This window comes from Numenius arquata, chromosome 4 (assembly GCF_964106895.1).
Source record: "Numenius arquata chromosome 4, bNumArq3.hap1.1, whole genome shotgun sequence".
Taxonomy (NCBI): domain Eukaryota; kingdom Metazoa; phylum Chordata; class Aves; order Charadriiformes; family Scolopacidae; genus Numenius; species Numenius arquata.
In genome coordinates, this window is record NC_133579.1 from 19,895,644 (window position 1) to 19,908,878 (window position 13,235).

General features: G+C 39.9%; 1 protein-coding gene across 1 annotated transcript in view; it reads left to right on the forward strand.

Moving 5' to 3' along the window:
* Window positions 1-12,485, forward strand: part of ESCO1 (establishment of sister chromatid cohesion N-acetyltransferase 1) — a 33,889-nt gene extending 21,404 nt beyond the window's left edge. The window contains exons 9-12 of the mRNA XM_074146319.1: window positions 4,797-4,886; window positions 7,939-8,082; window positions 8,980-9,167; window positions 11,502-12,485. Coding sequence (XP_074002420.1) covers window positions 4,797-4,886; window positions 7,939-8,082; window positions 8,980-9,167; window positions 11,502-11,649 — 570 coding nt within the window. The 3' untranslated portion in view covers window positions 11,650-12,485. The remainder of the gene's footprint in view (window positions 1-4,796; window positions 4,887-7,938; window positions 8,083-8,979; window positions 9,168-11,501) is intronic.
* Window positions 12,486-13,235: the final 750 nt, after the last annotated feature.

Here is a 13,235-nt window from a genome sequence, read left to right on the forward strand (position 1 = left end):
ATGTAAATAATAAATTATTTACTGTCTTCAACAAATATAATTTTGTTGTGTTTTTTTAAAGGCCTATCTTGTTTCTTTTAGTAAAAATTTTATTTAGGTCTCTAGAAATTCCATGATGCCCCCAGAAGTAGGACAGGCTAACAAGGAGATGGTATTGGGATATTTGTTTTGTCGTGGATGGCTGATAGAGACCATAAGGAAGTTGTAGGCTTTGTGTGGAGAGAGAAAGTTTGGCAAGTTTAATACATTTTCTAGATTTGGGAACAGAAGATTGACAAGAACTGATAAAGGTTTTCTGAAGGGTGGCATTTGCTGGTAATAAAAGCGTACAAATTGAATAAGCATGAAGGTGAGGTGGTCGAGGACAGTACTGGAGCCAGGAATAGATTAGTGTGGGAGATGTCCTCTATTGCAGACAAGTATAGGAATCTGTCTCAGTGTCCTTCTGGTTTCAGACATCTGAAAGACTGCAGAAAAGATTTGCCATTGTAGCATGTGCGTGCATTGAGTGATCATATATATCAAGTGTTAACTCCAGTGAGGTGGATAATTTTGTGGGACAGATACGTGGTTCAGTTCTATAAAGTCCTGTAGCTGTGACAGCACACAGTATCAATTGTGCATCCTCTCTGTGATACCACGTAGTATCAACTTAGTATTTCTGCAAATTTTTTTTAAGAGAAAGACATTATTTTTAATGTTGCTTTTAAGTTGCAAAGCCAAAAACTTAAGTTAGGAAATGCCTGTGGATTCAGGTGCCTGATGTGAATGCAATTAATGTGTTTGTATTTCAAGCTCATCCTCTTAGTTAAGAATATCTGGAGCTGAAGAAAGTGGAAGAAGCTGTTATTTGAGCTAATATCTAATTTGATAAGTTTTCAATATCTGCTGCACCCAAGCCTATCTGTGAGGTTCTTTATGATTTTCAGATATTTAAAAAAAAAAAAAAAAGCTACATTTGACTTTGGGACCTAAGGTTAATAGAATATCAGGATTGAAGAAGATGGTGAGCTTCATGTCGTCTTAGAAAGATCTCATGGTTTTCTTGATTTGCATTAATTCTAAAAGTGATACATCTGTACAATATAAAACTTAATAATATTTCAGACAAAATTCTTGCCATTAGCTATCTTCTGTGAGAATCTTTAGTTTTAACAGAGGGTAATATTTTGTAGTTACATCCAAGGATCTTAACGTGTTCTACAGTCAAAACCTTATTCTCTGTATTAAGTTCATAGGAAAGAGGCAGAATATCTGTAATTTGATGAAAGAATTAGGAAGAAGAATGCAGTAGACCCATTTCTCTGCTGCAAATTATCAAGGATAAAACTCCACAAAATTTCATACTAAACTTGATTATTAGGGGAAAACTTATTTTCTTAGTGAAGACCAAGAATTATACAATATTAACCACATTTCTGTCACTACCTCTCTTAAAGCATGAGGAAATGCATGGGAAGCAGTCTATTGTGTCTTCTAACTTAAGCTTTTAAAGATAAATCTACATCAGAGATTATTTTAAACTAGAAGCAGAACGTAGTTCATGTGAAATTGAGCACTGAACATTTCAGTTACTGTACTATTAACGTTGGAGCCATCTTTACAACTATATTCTAAATCATCCGTTATATACTTATTTAATATCCAGTGAAAGCAATGCACTACACAGTGTAGTGGTAATTGCTGTCCGGACTATTTCTCGATGCGGCAGCTACTGCTTGTCTGTATTGTTCTTTTTTTTGAATTATTTCTTTCATTTGTAATTCTATTGCCATTGCATCTTAATAAAAAAGCAGGAGCAATCTTCAGTCTTGTTTGCTTTGGGAGGAAAAGTTGGAGGTAGATTAAAAAGGAGTTAAGTGTGTGTTGCAGAGTTGATTTATGTTCTCAAACGATTGCAAATACCTCTAGGATAAGTAGCTGTAACATGGAGGGTATTGCAACAGTTATTACACACCAGTGAGGCTCTGTACAGCACCAGTCTGCCCAGCTGTGGTGTTTGGCTATATGTGCCTTGCTGCTGCTGGCTATAGCTAATCTGTTGTTGAACATGGACTTCCAGTATCGGGGAGGAGTGGTATAACCATGTTTTTTTACCCCAGGCCTTGCAGAACATGTCCTGGTGGGAACAATAGCTTTCCTTTTGACTTCTTTGGTCATCAAAAGCAATGTGTATCAATGCTTGGGCGTCTGGTTTAACAGTAAAGTCTTAATGCCCTAAAGTAATGTCAATTAAAAGGAAAGGAAAGGCAATTTTTGCAGTAGAATATTATAAAGTATATTGCAGGCATAATGCTTTTGTTTCTTACTACAGTAAGGTGTCCTTGCCATGTGCCTGAGTGAAGGAATCCTACTTGAGTTCTCAGAGATTGTAATACCTTGCAGGCTGTTGTATTTTGTTTTAATGGTGTTTAAATAGTGGGGGTTTGTTTAGAAAAAAAGTTAATAGGTGTGTTAAGGGAAGTCATCTTGAGACCACATGCAAAGTACTAGTACTACAGCATATTTTGTGTATTGCAGGTATCTAATAGGATGAGTCCCAGTTGAAGCTATAGCACATTTTCCTTAACAGCTTTCGTGTTAGAATATTACAGAGCTGTGACCAGTCCTGTGCATTACTTCCATTTGTCCGGTTTAAAGGAAGCACAGTTCATTCCTTACTATGAATGAATAATAAAGATACTGAAGATGCAGATTCTTATGTGAAATGTTCGGTTTTCTTTTTGAAATTCTTAGAGCTGCATCAATAACAAAGGAATATGACTTTAAAATGTCTTCACTAAAAGTCTTGGATGTTTGCAGAAACTTCTTGGAAAGTTTCATCTGATTATTTATGAATCAATTCCAAAATACTTCAGTTTGGAAACTATCCTTCCTGTGAATATGATCAGTCGCTGTATTATACTAATCACTTAAGAAAATGAACAGCTGGACAATAATGAAAATAATGAGTTCTAAGTATTAAATAGTCAATTATTCTATTTTTACAGAATTATTTTTAGAGTTCTGCTATATACTGTTGTTTAAACATATGACAGCAGTATGATGTTCAGAAATGTTTTCTTCCATTGGATTTCATTTTGTTGGAAATATCTGGCTATAATGTTAACAGGATACCTTAACCTAAAATTTAGGGTTGAATTTTCTGCATTAGGCCTGTAACCTAAAATTTAGAGTTTAGTGTTCTGCCTTAGGCCTGCAACGTTCTGGATGCTGTAATGGTAGGATTATCAAACACACCGCATTTATCTGCTGAGTGATGGTCACAGTTGGTTTAAAGTAAGCTATAGAGAGCTTTTGCAGGGAGAACAGGTAGCCAGAAGGCAGCAAAAGACAAAAAAATTGAGAGGATGGTATTTGAGGTTGGAGAGTAGTAATCCTTGCCTGAATCTTTTGACACCTTTTTTTAACAGTCTCAAAAAGCATGTCACAATCCCACAAATGCACTTTTCTGCTTACCTGAATATTGTGACACTGCTGTTTACTGCCCTTGGTGTTCAGACCATAATGTATATAAATCCAAATAGCATCTTTGTTTGTGTTGGTATTTAGTGCAACCACTACTGAAAGAAAAGCAGGCAGGATTAAAATGGTGTCTGTGGTGCAACCATTGCCATGCTGGGTGCTAAACTTACACTTAAAGTTCCATGGCTGCCAGCAAGTAGATAAATTTCTAAAATTATTCTCTTTGTGTCTTGTTTGGAGTAAAGGAGTAAAATCAACACGATTAAAAGAAGATGCAGATCAAGTATTATAATACTTAAGTTTGTCACTTTTCGTGGTAGTGTATACGGCATTCATTCAGTGCCAAATTCCATTGTTTGGTCTTTAGTTGAACGTTATTTTATGGAAAGGTACAGATTTCAATGAGAATTATTCCATCAATATTGTTTCTTCAAAGGCTTTTTTATTTAAAGTTGCTTTGAGTAAGACTTGTAGATCAGCCTTTTTAGTGGCTGAATTTCCTTCTGCATTCAGTATTTTTAGGTCCCATCAAAGCAACTTGAGTTCTAATATCTACCAGTCCCATCTTACTAGATTTAAGTGGCTTTTTTGTTTTGTTTTTTTCCATGCAGGTACTGCTCATTATTCACCACGAGTGTGGATCTGAAGAAGAGTTAATTACCTCTATTTTTTTGAGTATGTTTATACTTCAGATACACACAACGTAGCCTCCTTCCCCATTAGATTCTTAGAAGGTAGTTATAAAGTTTTTTCTAGTATCCTTCTTGTGGCTTTAACAGTTATGATCAATAACAAAATAAACTATTCCTTACATTTTGGGCAACTGCATGCCAATCAGTTCACTTAGAACCTCCTGGAGGTCTTTCGCATGCCAAACTTTAAAACTGAGTGTGTATTTGTGGAGGTAACTATGTTAAAAAGAAATCTTTTATTAAAACTTAGGGTTTTTCCCATTCACTGGACTTCGGAAAATAAGTATTACATAGGTTTGGAAATCAGTTATGTGAGATGAGTTTGCTACTTCTGTTTTAAAATTCAGTTTGCACTTCAGTCCTGGGGGAAAAAAAAAAATCTAGTTGGGAAATTATAAGACACTTTCACAAATTGTTTCTAGATGTAGTTAGGCTATTGTATACATTTTTGTATAAATAAGATCATATTATATCTGTTGTGCTCATTTTAAAAAGCTAGCTGAAGTTTCCTTCTCTAGCAACTGCTAAATAGTGTGAAGTCTCTGCATAAATTCAGTGCCTAGACCAATAATATGCATTTTCTGTTTTTAAAAGTAGTACATCTCATGTATGGTTTAGATAAGTGTTTGTTTTATTTAGGGTTGGAAAAAAGAGAGAATTTTGGCTGAATATCCTGATGGAAAGATAATAATGGTTCTACCCGATGACCCAAAGTATGCACTTAAAAAGGTATGGTGAAAAGGACTGGACTTGTATATCTTACCTTGTTTGATGTTTTCCTATAAGTAATGACAATGTTCATAGTAAAGTTTGTATAATTTACGTGTGAGCTGTTGAAGTTGGACTCAAAACTGCAGTGGTTCTGTAGCTTTTTCCACAAACAGGTCAGACATCGCACTCTTGGGCACTGCCAGTCTCTTCATCGAGAGGCTGGGTTTGAGCAGGGGTGGAAGGCAGGGATGGGAACAGCATCAACCGATTATTTTTTTTTTTAATGTATTTGCTGCATGTGTGCCGGATATTTTATGTAATATAAACTTCCTGCTATTTAAACAAACTGAAATGTATTGACCATAAAGCCAACTGCATCCTGGGCTGCATCAAAAGAAGCGTGGCCAGCAGGTCAAGGGAGGTGATTCTGCCCCTCTACTCTGCTCTCGCGAGACCCCACCTGGAGTACTGCGTCCAGCTCTGGAGTCCTCAACACAGGAAGGACATGGACCTGTTGGAACAGGTCCAGAGGAGGGCCATGAAAATGATCAGAGGGCTGGAGCACCTCTCCTATGAGGACAGGCTGAGGGAGTTGGGATTGCTCAGCCTGGAGAAGAGAAGGCTCTGGGGAGACCTTATAGAGGCCTTCCAGTACCTGAAGGGGGCCTACTGGGGAGATGGGGAGGGACTCTTTATCAGGGAGTGTAGCGATAGGACGAGGGGTAATGGTTTTAAACTGAAAGAGGGGAGATTTAGATTAGATACTAGGAAGAAATTCTTTCCTGTGAGGGTGATGAGGCACTGGAGCAGGTTGCCCAGAGGGAAGCTGTGGATGCCCCATCCCTGGAGGTGTTCAAGACCAGGCTGGATGGGGCTTTGAGCAACCTGCCCTAGTGGGAGGTGTCCCTGCCCATGGCAGGGGGGTTGGAACTGGATGATCTTTAAGGTCCCTTCCAGCTCTAACCATTCTATGATTCTATGACTTTATTATACAGGCACCATTATATATGGCACCATTCTCTAAATGATTTTTGGATAAAACCAGATTTAGGTGGAAAGTGGCCTCAAAGTCATCTAGTCCGTTCCCGTATCCAGAGCAGGATCAGCTCTGGTTTATGATGCATCTGACAACTTTCTAAAACTTCTACCACTGGAGGTTTTGCTGACCTCTCCAGACTTTGTTACAGTGCTTCACCAGCCATAACATTAGGAAATTTCCCCTACACATCCAACAGAATATTTGTACTGCAATTTAAGCTCATTAGTGTTCATCACACTGCCATAGCTGTAGAAAACATCCTTGTTTTCCTCTTTGCAACAGCTTTTTTTTGTGCCTGAAAAAGCTCTGATTGTTTAAAGAGATTGATGGGATGTGGTTTTTTTTTTTTAGTTTATACCCCTAAATAATGTTTGATAGAGCTCTGATCATTGTTATACTCTCCTCTAGATGATTGCCATTTGTGCCATGTCTCATGTCTATTTTGAATCTCTTTATCTAAAACTGGGCACAGTGCGCTAGTGGAGACTAAGAGCAGCAGGGCACTTCAGTGTCTTGCTGGCTGGCCTGTGTTCATACATCTTAATATGTCATTACATCTGTTTTTTCAGTAGCATGGCATTGATTCTGTTTCGCTGGGGATTTGCTGTGACTAACAGGTACTTTTTTACAGTACAACCATCCCAGGATCACAGAATGGCTGAGGTTGGAAGGGACCTCTGGAGGCTGACTTGATGCCCAAGACAGTTTTCTCTGGTGTGACTGTAGTGGGTTTTCTTTAGACTAACATAGGCTTTTTTTAAGTTATTAAATTGAAAAGAAACTACAAATTTTCTTTTTTACAGTATTTAATGCAGATAAATTTATTTTTTAAGTCTTGTTTCGTTGGTGGTATTACCTTAATTTTAGTACATTCATTTTTTACTTAAATGGCTGAAGAAAGAATTACTTAAATTATCCTAATTTAGGATAGAGCTCTCTGTCCTGTGTGGGTGAAGTTGAGAGACTCTACAACTGTCCCCGCTGTGAATGACTGACCAAGAATGGTTACTTAGTGTTTCAAACTGGCTGAATGCACTTGTCCTTAAAAGACTGGTACCTGGAGGTTAGATGAAAAAGTAGAGAGTAACACCGTGGTTTTTAAACTGTGTTTTTAGGCTGACACAGTGTCTTTTAAAAGTTATTTTAAAAGCATTTTTTAACAGAATTTTTATTTGATCAGCACTAGCTTCATATATTCATCGCATCTGTAATTCTAGTTTTGCTTTACTAATGTAAGTACAACATGCATTAAAGAAGCTTATGCCATTTAATGCACCACATAGGAGAGGCCACCTTATTTCTGTCTGCTTTAGTGGCTGGCCCAGCCCAAACCATGGCAGAGATGTCAGAGGGATGATAGAGGCTGTTTCAATGCTTGGTTCTAGGTACAAGAATCCCACAGCAAAATCTCCAGCTCCTGCATAAGCTTTTGTTGACATTCATGCTGGAGTTTATGTATTTCTTCTAAACTTACTAATATTAAACAAAATTGTATTTTTGGATTCAGTTACTCCTTGCAAAGCTAATGGAAGAGCAGAAAGCTTGAGGAAAGAGACGGCAGCTATCTGTTCCTTTACAAGAAATGCATACATTTTCTAGCTGCTGTGTCACCATGCTTGCTGTCGTCTGCTCAGAACCCTTCATGGATTAGTTCTTTCAAAACTTGAAAAATAACAGACAGAAACCTTCAACTAAGCTAGTTTTCAATTTTTGTCATAGATCTCATTTACTTCTAGAATATCAGTGTTGATACTTTGATTATTTGCATTCTCCCTATTAGCCTTTGACTAATTGAAATTTGGACTTAATGGAGGATGACTTAGAGGTCTCTACTCTTCCTATTGCCAGCCGAGTATTATTTAAGGAACACTTACATGGACCAATGTGTTGCAGGCTACTTAGGGAAATCCTTAACTTCTGGAAGATCTTTCAGTGTTCCAGATACCTTAGTGCATTTTTGCAAATATATATATTTATACAAATGTATATTTACATGTGTTCTTTAAACAGCATTTAAACTTATTTTGACAGGTTGAAGAAATTAGAGAAATGGTAGACAATGACTTGGGATTCCAGCAAGCTCCGCTCATGTGTTACTCTAGAACTAAAACTCTTCTTTTTATTTCTAACGACAAAAAAGTTATCGGCTGTTTAATTGCAGAACATATCCAATGGGTAAGTGATTGAATTGGAGAAAGGCACCCTGTGTCAGTGCTTAGTGACTCTGTTCTTCAGACATTCTGAAGGTATAGAATTACCTAAGAGTTTAAATCTAGCCATTTAGCAAATAAGTATTCCATATATGCCTTTTCCAGAAAGGAGGAGACTTTGGGTGGTAGCTCATTCTGAAATGTAGCTGTTTGGTTTTTTATAGTTGACACTAAGCTGAGACGTGTGTATGGAGCCATACTTGGCTCAGACCTGCTCATCTACAGGCGAAGGGTGGAATTTTGCTTCCTCTGCTGTTATAGCTTAGTCCTCCTCTTCCTTGTTGACAAGCAGACCCAGCTCCCTGCCTGGCAGAAATCCAAGGCAGCTGGAGAAGTGGGTACTCTGTAGGATTGAGTTGAACCACTGAGGGGTCAAACAGCTCCACAGCGACCAGAAGCAGAGGGCAGAACTGTGCAGCGCAGAGCAGGACAAGAAGTTGTGCTGCCACTCGCGGTACTGAAAACTGATGTCAGAACTTTGTGGCATATTCCGTGGGTTCCCTTGTAAACTGGTGTTTTCTACCATCCCTTGGGAGTAGCAGACAAGAAGCAAAACAATCTTAGTCAAAGTCGGAGAATTTGATGTCAACACTTTAATACAGGTGGTAGAAAGAATTGAATTACTTGTTGCTGTTGTTTTAAATTGGATAAGATTTAGAGGATTTTGGGGGTTAATCTTTTCTCATCTGTTCCAATTTTGAAACTGCTAAGAGAAACTGAGACACAAATATACAGTCTTTTTGGTAAGGCATTTTAGCATATAAGTATGTTTAACTGAAATAAATTACACAAGAATTACTTTGTTCAGTCACTAGCAATGCTTTTATAAAGTGACAAGTATTTTTTTTTACATCACCTGCAGGGCTACAGAGTTATAGAAGAGAAGGTTCCAGAAGTCAGTTCAGAAAATGAGAAAGTCATATTTGAAAGACAGAAAGCGTGGTGCTGTTCAACTTCTCCAGAACCTGCTATTTGTGGGATTAGTCGAATATGGGTGTTCAGCATGATGCGCCGAAAGAAGATTGCTTCTCGGATGATAGAGTGTCTTAGGTAATATAAAGTTCGTTCCTTGGTTACATGTGTTTTAGCTAAAACTCCGCCCAAGACATTTATTGCTTTGTGTGTCTCAAGCTTGTATTTTTAAGCTGCTGGGGATGTAGATTTGAGCACAGCTGACAGTTCCGTTACTATGTGGAGTTCAGTAAGGCAGGCCAGTATTCTGCAATCCCAGTTGCAATGAGTCAGCTGAGCAGAACGCCAGTGAGCTCGGGTTAATCCCTCCCAGGTAATTCTGAGTGAAGGAAGCGAGACTGTCCTTGGTCACAGTGTGAGATTACCCAAGCGTTAAGGACTGTGACCTGATCATTGGCCCAACGTCCATTCCTTAGAGGTAGAAAGGAGGAAAGAACAGAGACAAGTGCACTGAATGGTACGATGTCATCTGGTGGCTTCCAACTCTACTTTTTTTTTTTTTTTTTGCTTTACTCAGGGTCACTGAGCCTTAGGAGATATTTTCAGTTTCCACGGAGCTTTAGTGATGAGTGTATTCAGCTGAACACTAAGTGCTAGATCCATAAAAGGACTCAAACATCCGCGCTGCAGTTCAGATAAATGTGTTGAATCTCCAGACCTTAGGTTTCTTCCAGTGACACCTCCTAGAAGTTTAAACACCTGTTCTGAGTAATGCCAAGAACTACCCCAGTCTTGTTACTGCCGGGTTGTCAGGTTTGTGCGAGGTGCCTGGCTGGCCCCATCCTATTGGAGTTTAAGGCACAACTACTCCTGTGGCTGCCGGTCCTTGCCCTCTTGGGTATTTGGAGAGCCTGGCAAAGCTGCTCTGCTCTGCAGAACGCATCTTGCGTGGCTGCTGGAGCGACTAGAAAGTTCTTACCAGATCACGTTCCGTCTGAGCTTTCGACTGTAAAGCTGTATTCAGAGAAGCATGTTAACTTGGTGATTTGGTTTTATTTTTGGCTGATTTTTAATTGTGTACTCAGTAGCTTCCTAGAAGCTCCTTCTGAAGGAAAGGTTTCTTCCCCAAAGTGCTCCTGGAGTTGCTCCCTCAGCTACAGCTCTCAAGGATCTTTAGAATCCATTTTAATGGTCTGCTGCAGTTAGTAAGGAGAGGTCTCGGTTTCCCTCTGAGCTGTGCACTGCATCTTACCTTCCGCCACGCTCTGGTGCTTTTTTGGCCTTCCATTAGCTCGTTGCTACCTCAGCAGAAAACAGGCTTGCCTAAAAGAGCCTTGTGTTATTCTGGTGCTCGGTTGGTTTGTAGAAAGGTCTGATGTTGACTAGAGCTGGTGTAAACTTGAGTCCACCTTGAGGATGTCTGCCCTGTTTCACTCGAGCTTTCACAGCCGACCTGTAGTCACAAAAACCCAGTCAGACAGTCTTAAGGGTCTTGCAAAATCATCTTCCTACAGACACTGAGGAGAAGGGAATAAAGCCGATAGAAATTAAAAAAGGATTTTGTTCCTATTGTCTTTTTCTCAAGGCTTAATGGAGATGTCCACATATGACTGAAGTTCATACTTGCTCTGCAAGTACATGTAAGTTTATTTCATAGGAATTAAAAAAGTAGCTTTTATGGGCGTTTCTTCTGTTTTCAAGGATAAACATTACCTCCTCCTCTTCCTGATCGAGGTCTTAAAGCCTGAGATCAGTTTTCTAAATTTGCGCATGGAGCCATCCAGAAACGTGCGATGGTGTCCCTTCAGTCTCTCCTCTTTCTTCAAATAAGAATAAAACATAAATAAAACACTTTCATGAAGCAGTTAAGCAAATTGAATCTTCCTTTCTGTATAGCTAATACTGAAAGTGTTTCACTTATGAATTATGCCTTAAGGGTGTGTTCTTAGATGTTCTAAATTAATCCCAGATGTGCTCTCATCCAAATGTCATATGTTTGTTCTTTCTTTTTTTTTCAAACCAGGAACTTAAAATTTCCTCAGGTCCTTTCAGCCCCCTCTAGAAGCACCCGGACTTGTTTGTAGCTGACATCTCCATTCCTAGTGACTGTAGTCATCATCCGAGCAGTCTCTTTTCTATGAAGAAATAGTTGGAATGAATTCAAACTTTTTCTAAAACCCTGAAATTGAACTCTTGATGCAGCTTGCAAGTAATTGCTCTGTACGAATATTTCTTCTGAAATACCAAAACTTTATAAAAACCCTCCCAGAAGAAGTGATTCTCCTTGCCGTTTGGGAGGAGGAGATAGGAGGAGATGGCTGTGTTCATATGAACTGATAGAGCTTCTTCCTTTTGAATGTCCGTGCCACTTAATTAATGGTTTGTGGCCTAATAGCATAAATCTTCTTGCATTATTCCTTGAAGGTAATTATTCTTTTTTTTTATTTTTTTTTTTTTATTTCCTTTTAACAGGAGCAATTTCATCTACGGCTCGTACTTAAGTAAAGAAGAAATCGCTTTCTCTGACCCCACTCCCGATGGCAAGCTCTTTGCGACGCAGTACTGCGGCACCGGCCAGTTCCTGGTGTACAACTTCCTCAACGGCCAGCACCAGACCTAACTGCTCCCAAGGGAATTCCGTTTTTAATGGGAGACTTCTGCCAGAACGCACGGCGTGGGTGCAGACCTTCAGCAGAAGCCAGGGCCATTTTTCTTACAGTGAACTCAGGACTGGTAACAACCACAAGGTTGTACTATTTTATTAAAATTGTAAACAATGCAGTAATAGGCTAACTTTGTTTTTCTAAAAGAAAGCTATTTTATTAACTTTTACAAAAGTTTGATTGTATTTTATCTAGTTAGTCATGTTTACATGCAGCAGCAAATTGTTCATAGCGGACTGTAAACTAATGCAAAGACCCCCCCTCTCCCCGACGAGTGCGTGCTGAAGTTCTTAACCTGGTGATATACCAGTGAGGCCCACGGCCCCAGCGCCTTCCAGCAGCCGGGCGAGGCCCCTTCCCCTTCCCTGCTTGACAGAGGTCAAGGCTCCGCTGGATCGCAGCCGGGTAAGAAGCGTTACGGTGCAGTCGTCGTGGGTGACAACCCTCACGGGCTGCCCGGTGGCTTTCCGGGGTGCGTTCTGTGCGCTGGTAGGTGTGGGGGAGCCGACCGGGTGGAAACCAGTTCTGTCCCTGTCCCCTCCTCCCCGAGACGAGCTGTAGAGTAAAAGGTGGAACGTGAACCCCGAGGACTGGGGTACTCGTCCCTTTTCTTCAAGTACTATGCTGAGTATATACCTTTGTTAGGGGACTTCGCTTTGATACTTGTCACTCCTTCATAAATCTCTCCTCTTTTAAAGGGTTTGTATGTTGAAAAAACTGCTGTGGCCTTTCTCAATCTGTACATAATGTAGATAGATTAAAAATAAAATACTTGATAGCTTTTTTTAAAGTTACTCTGTATCGACACGAAGTGTGAACGAATCTTTAGTGCATTTCATACTTTTGTGTGTGAAATGCGACCTTAGTGGCAGCGTGTGTTTTGAAGCAGTTTCTGGAGATCAGAGTCACTGCATTTGTACCTCCTTGGGGTCAGAACTCCCTTTGTGACGAGGCATTTGCATCACACCCCAAGGATCTGCTCCCCAGGAGCTCCGGGTCAATACCAGCCTCATACAGGGTTTACGGTACAGCGAGCGGTGACGCCTCCAGCCTTGACTAATAGCTTAAAACCCTAATATAAGTTTAAATTAAATTAAATCTTTCCTGTTTTACGGTTTAATTTTGGAACCGATGTGGAGTTAGGATATGCTTGTTTTACATTGTGCTGGCCTTGGCCTTGGCCTAGAGCTAAAGCAAAGACCTCGCACCACCTCTGAAACGGTGTTCGGAGACCTTAAAACTGAAGTAGCAGAAGGGTGGTGGGCGCTGGGCTGTAGGGGCTGCTGTTGCCAGGCTGGGACTGGTAGTTTGCAAGGGGATGGGTGAGCAAACAGCATAAAGGCTTTTGGTATAAACGCGGTGCGGGTTCACCAGGAATCTAAAGGGGCTGCTCTCTGGTGGGCTCGGAAAGCAGAAAGTGTTGAGGTGCTTCTACTGCTCGAGTCCATGGTCGAGCAACACTCAAGTGTGTTTTCCAAGCACGGTTTTCAACGGATTATACTTCAGGGGGCTAAAAGTTGGTACTTCCAGCCTGACACAAACC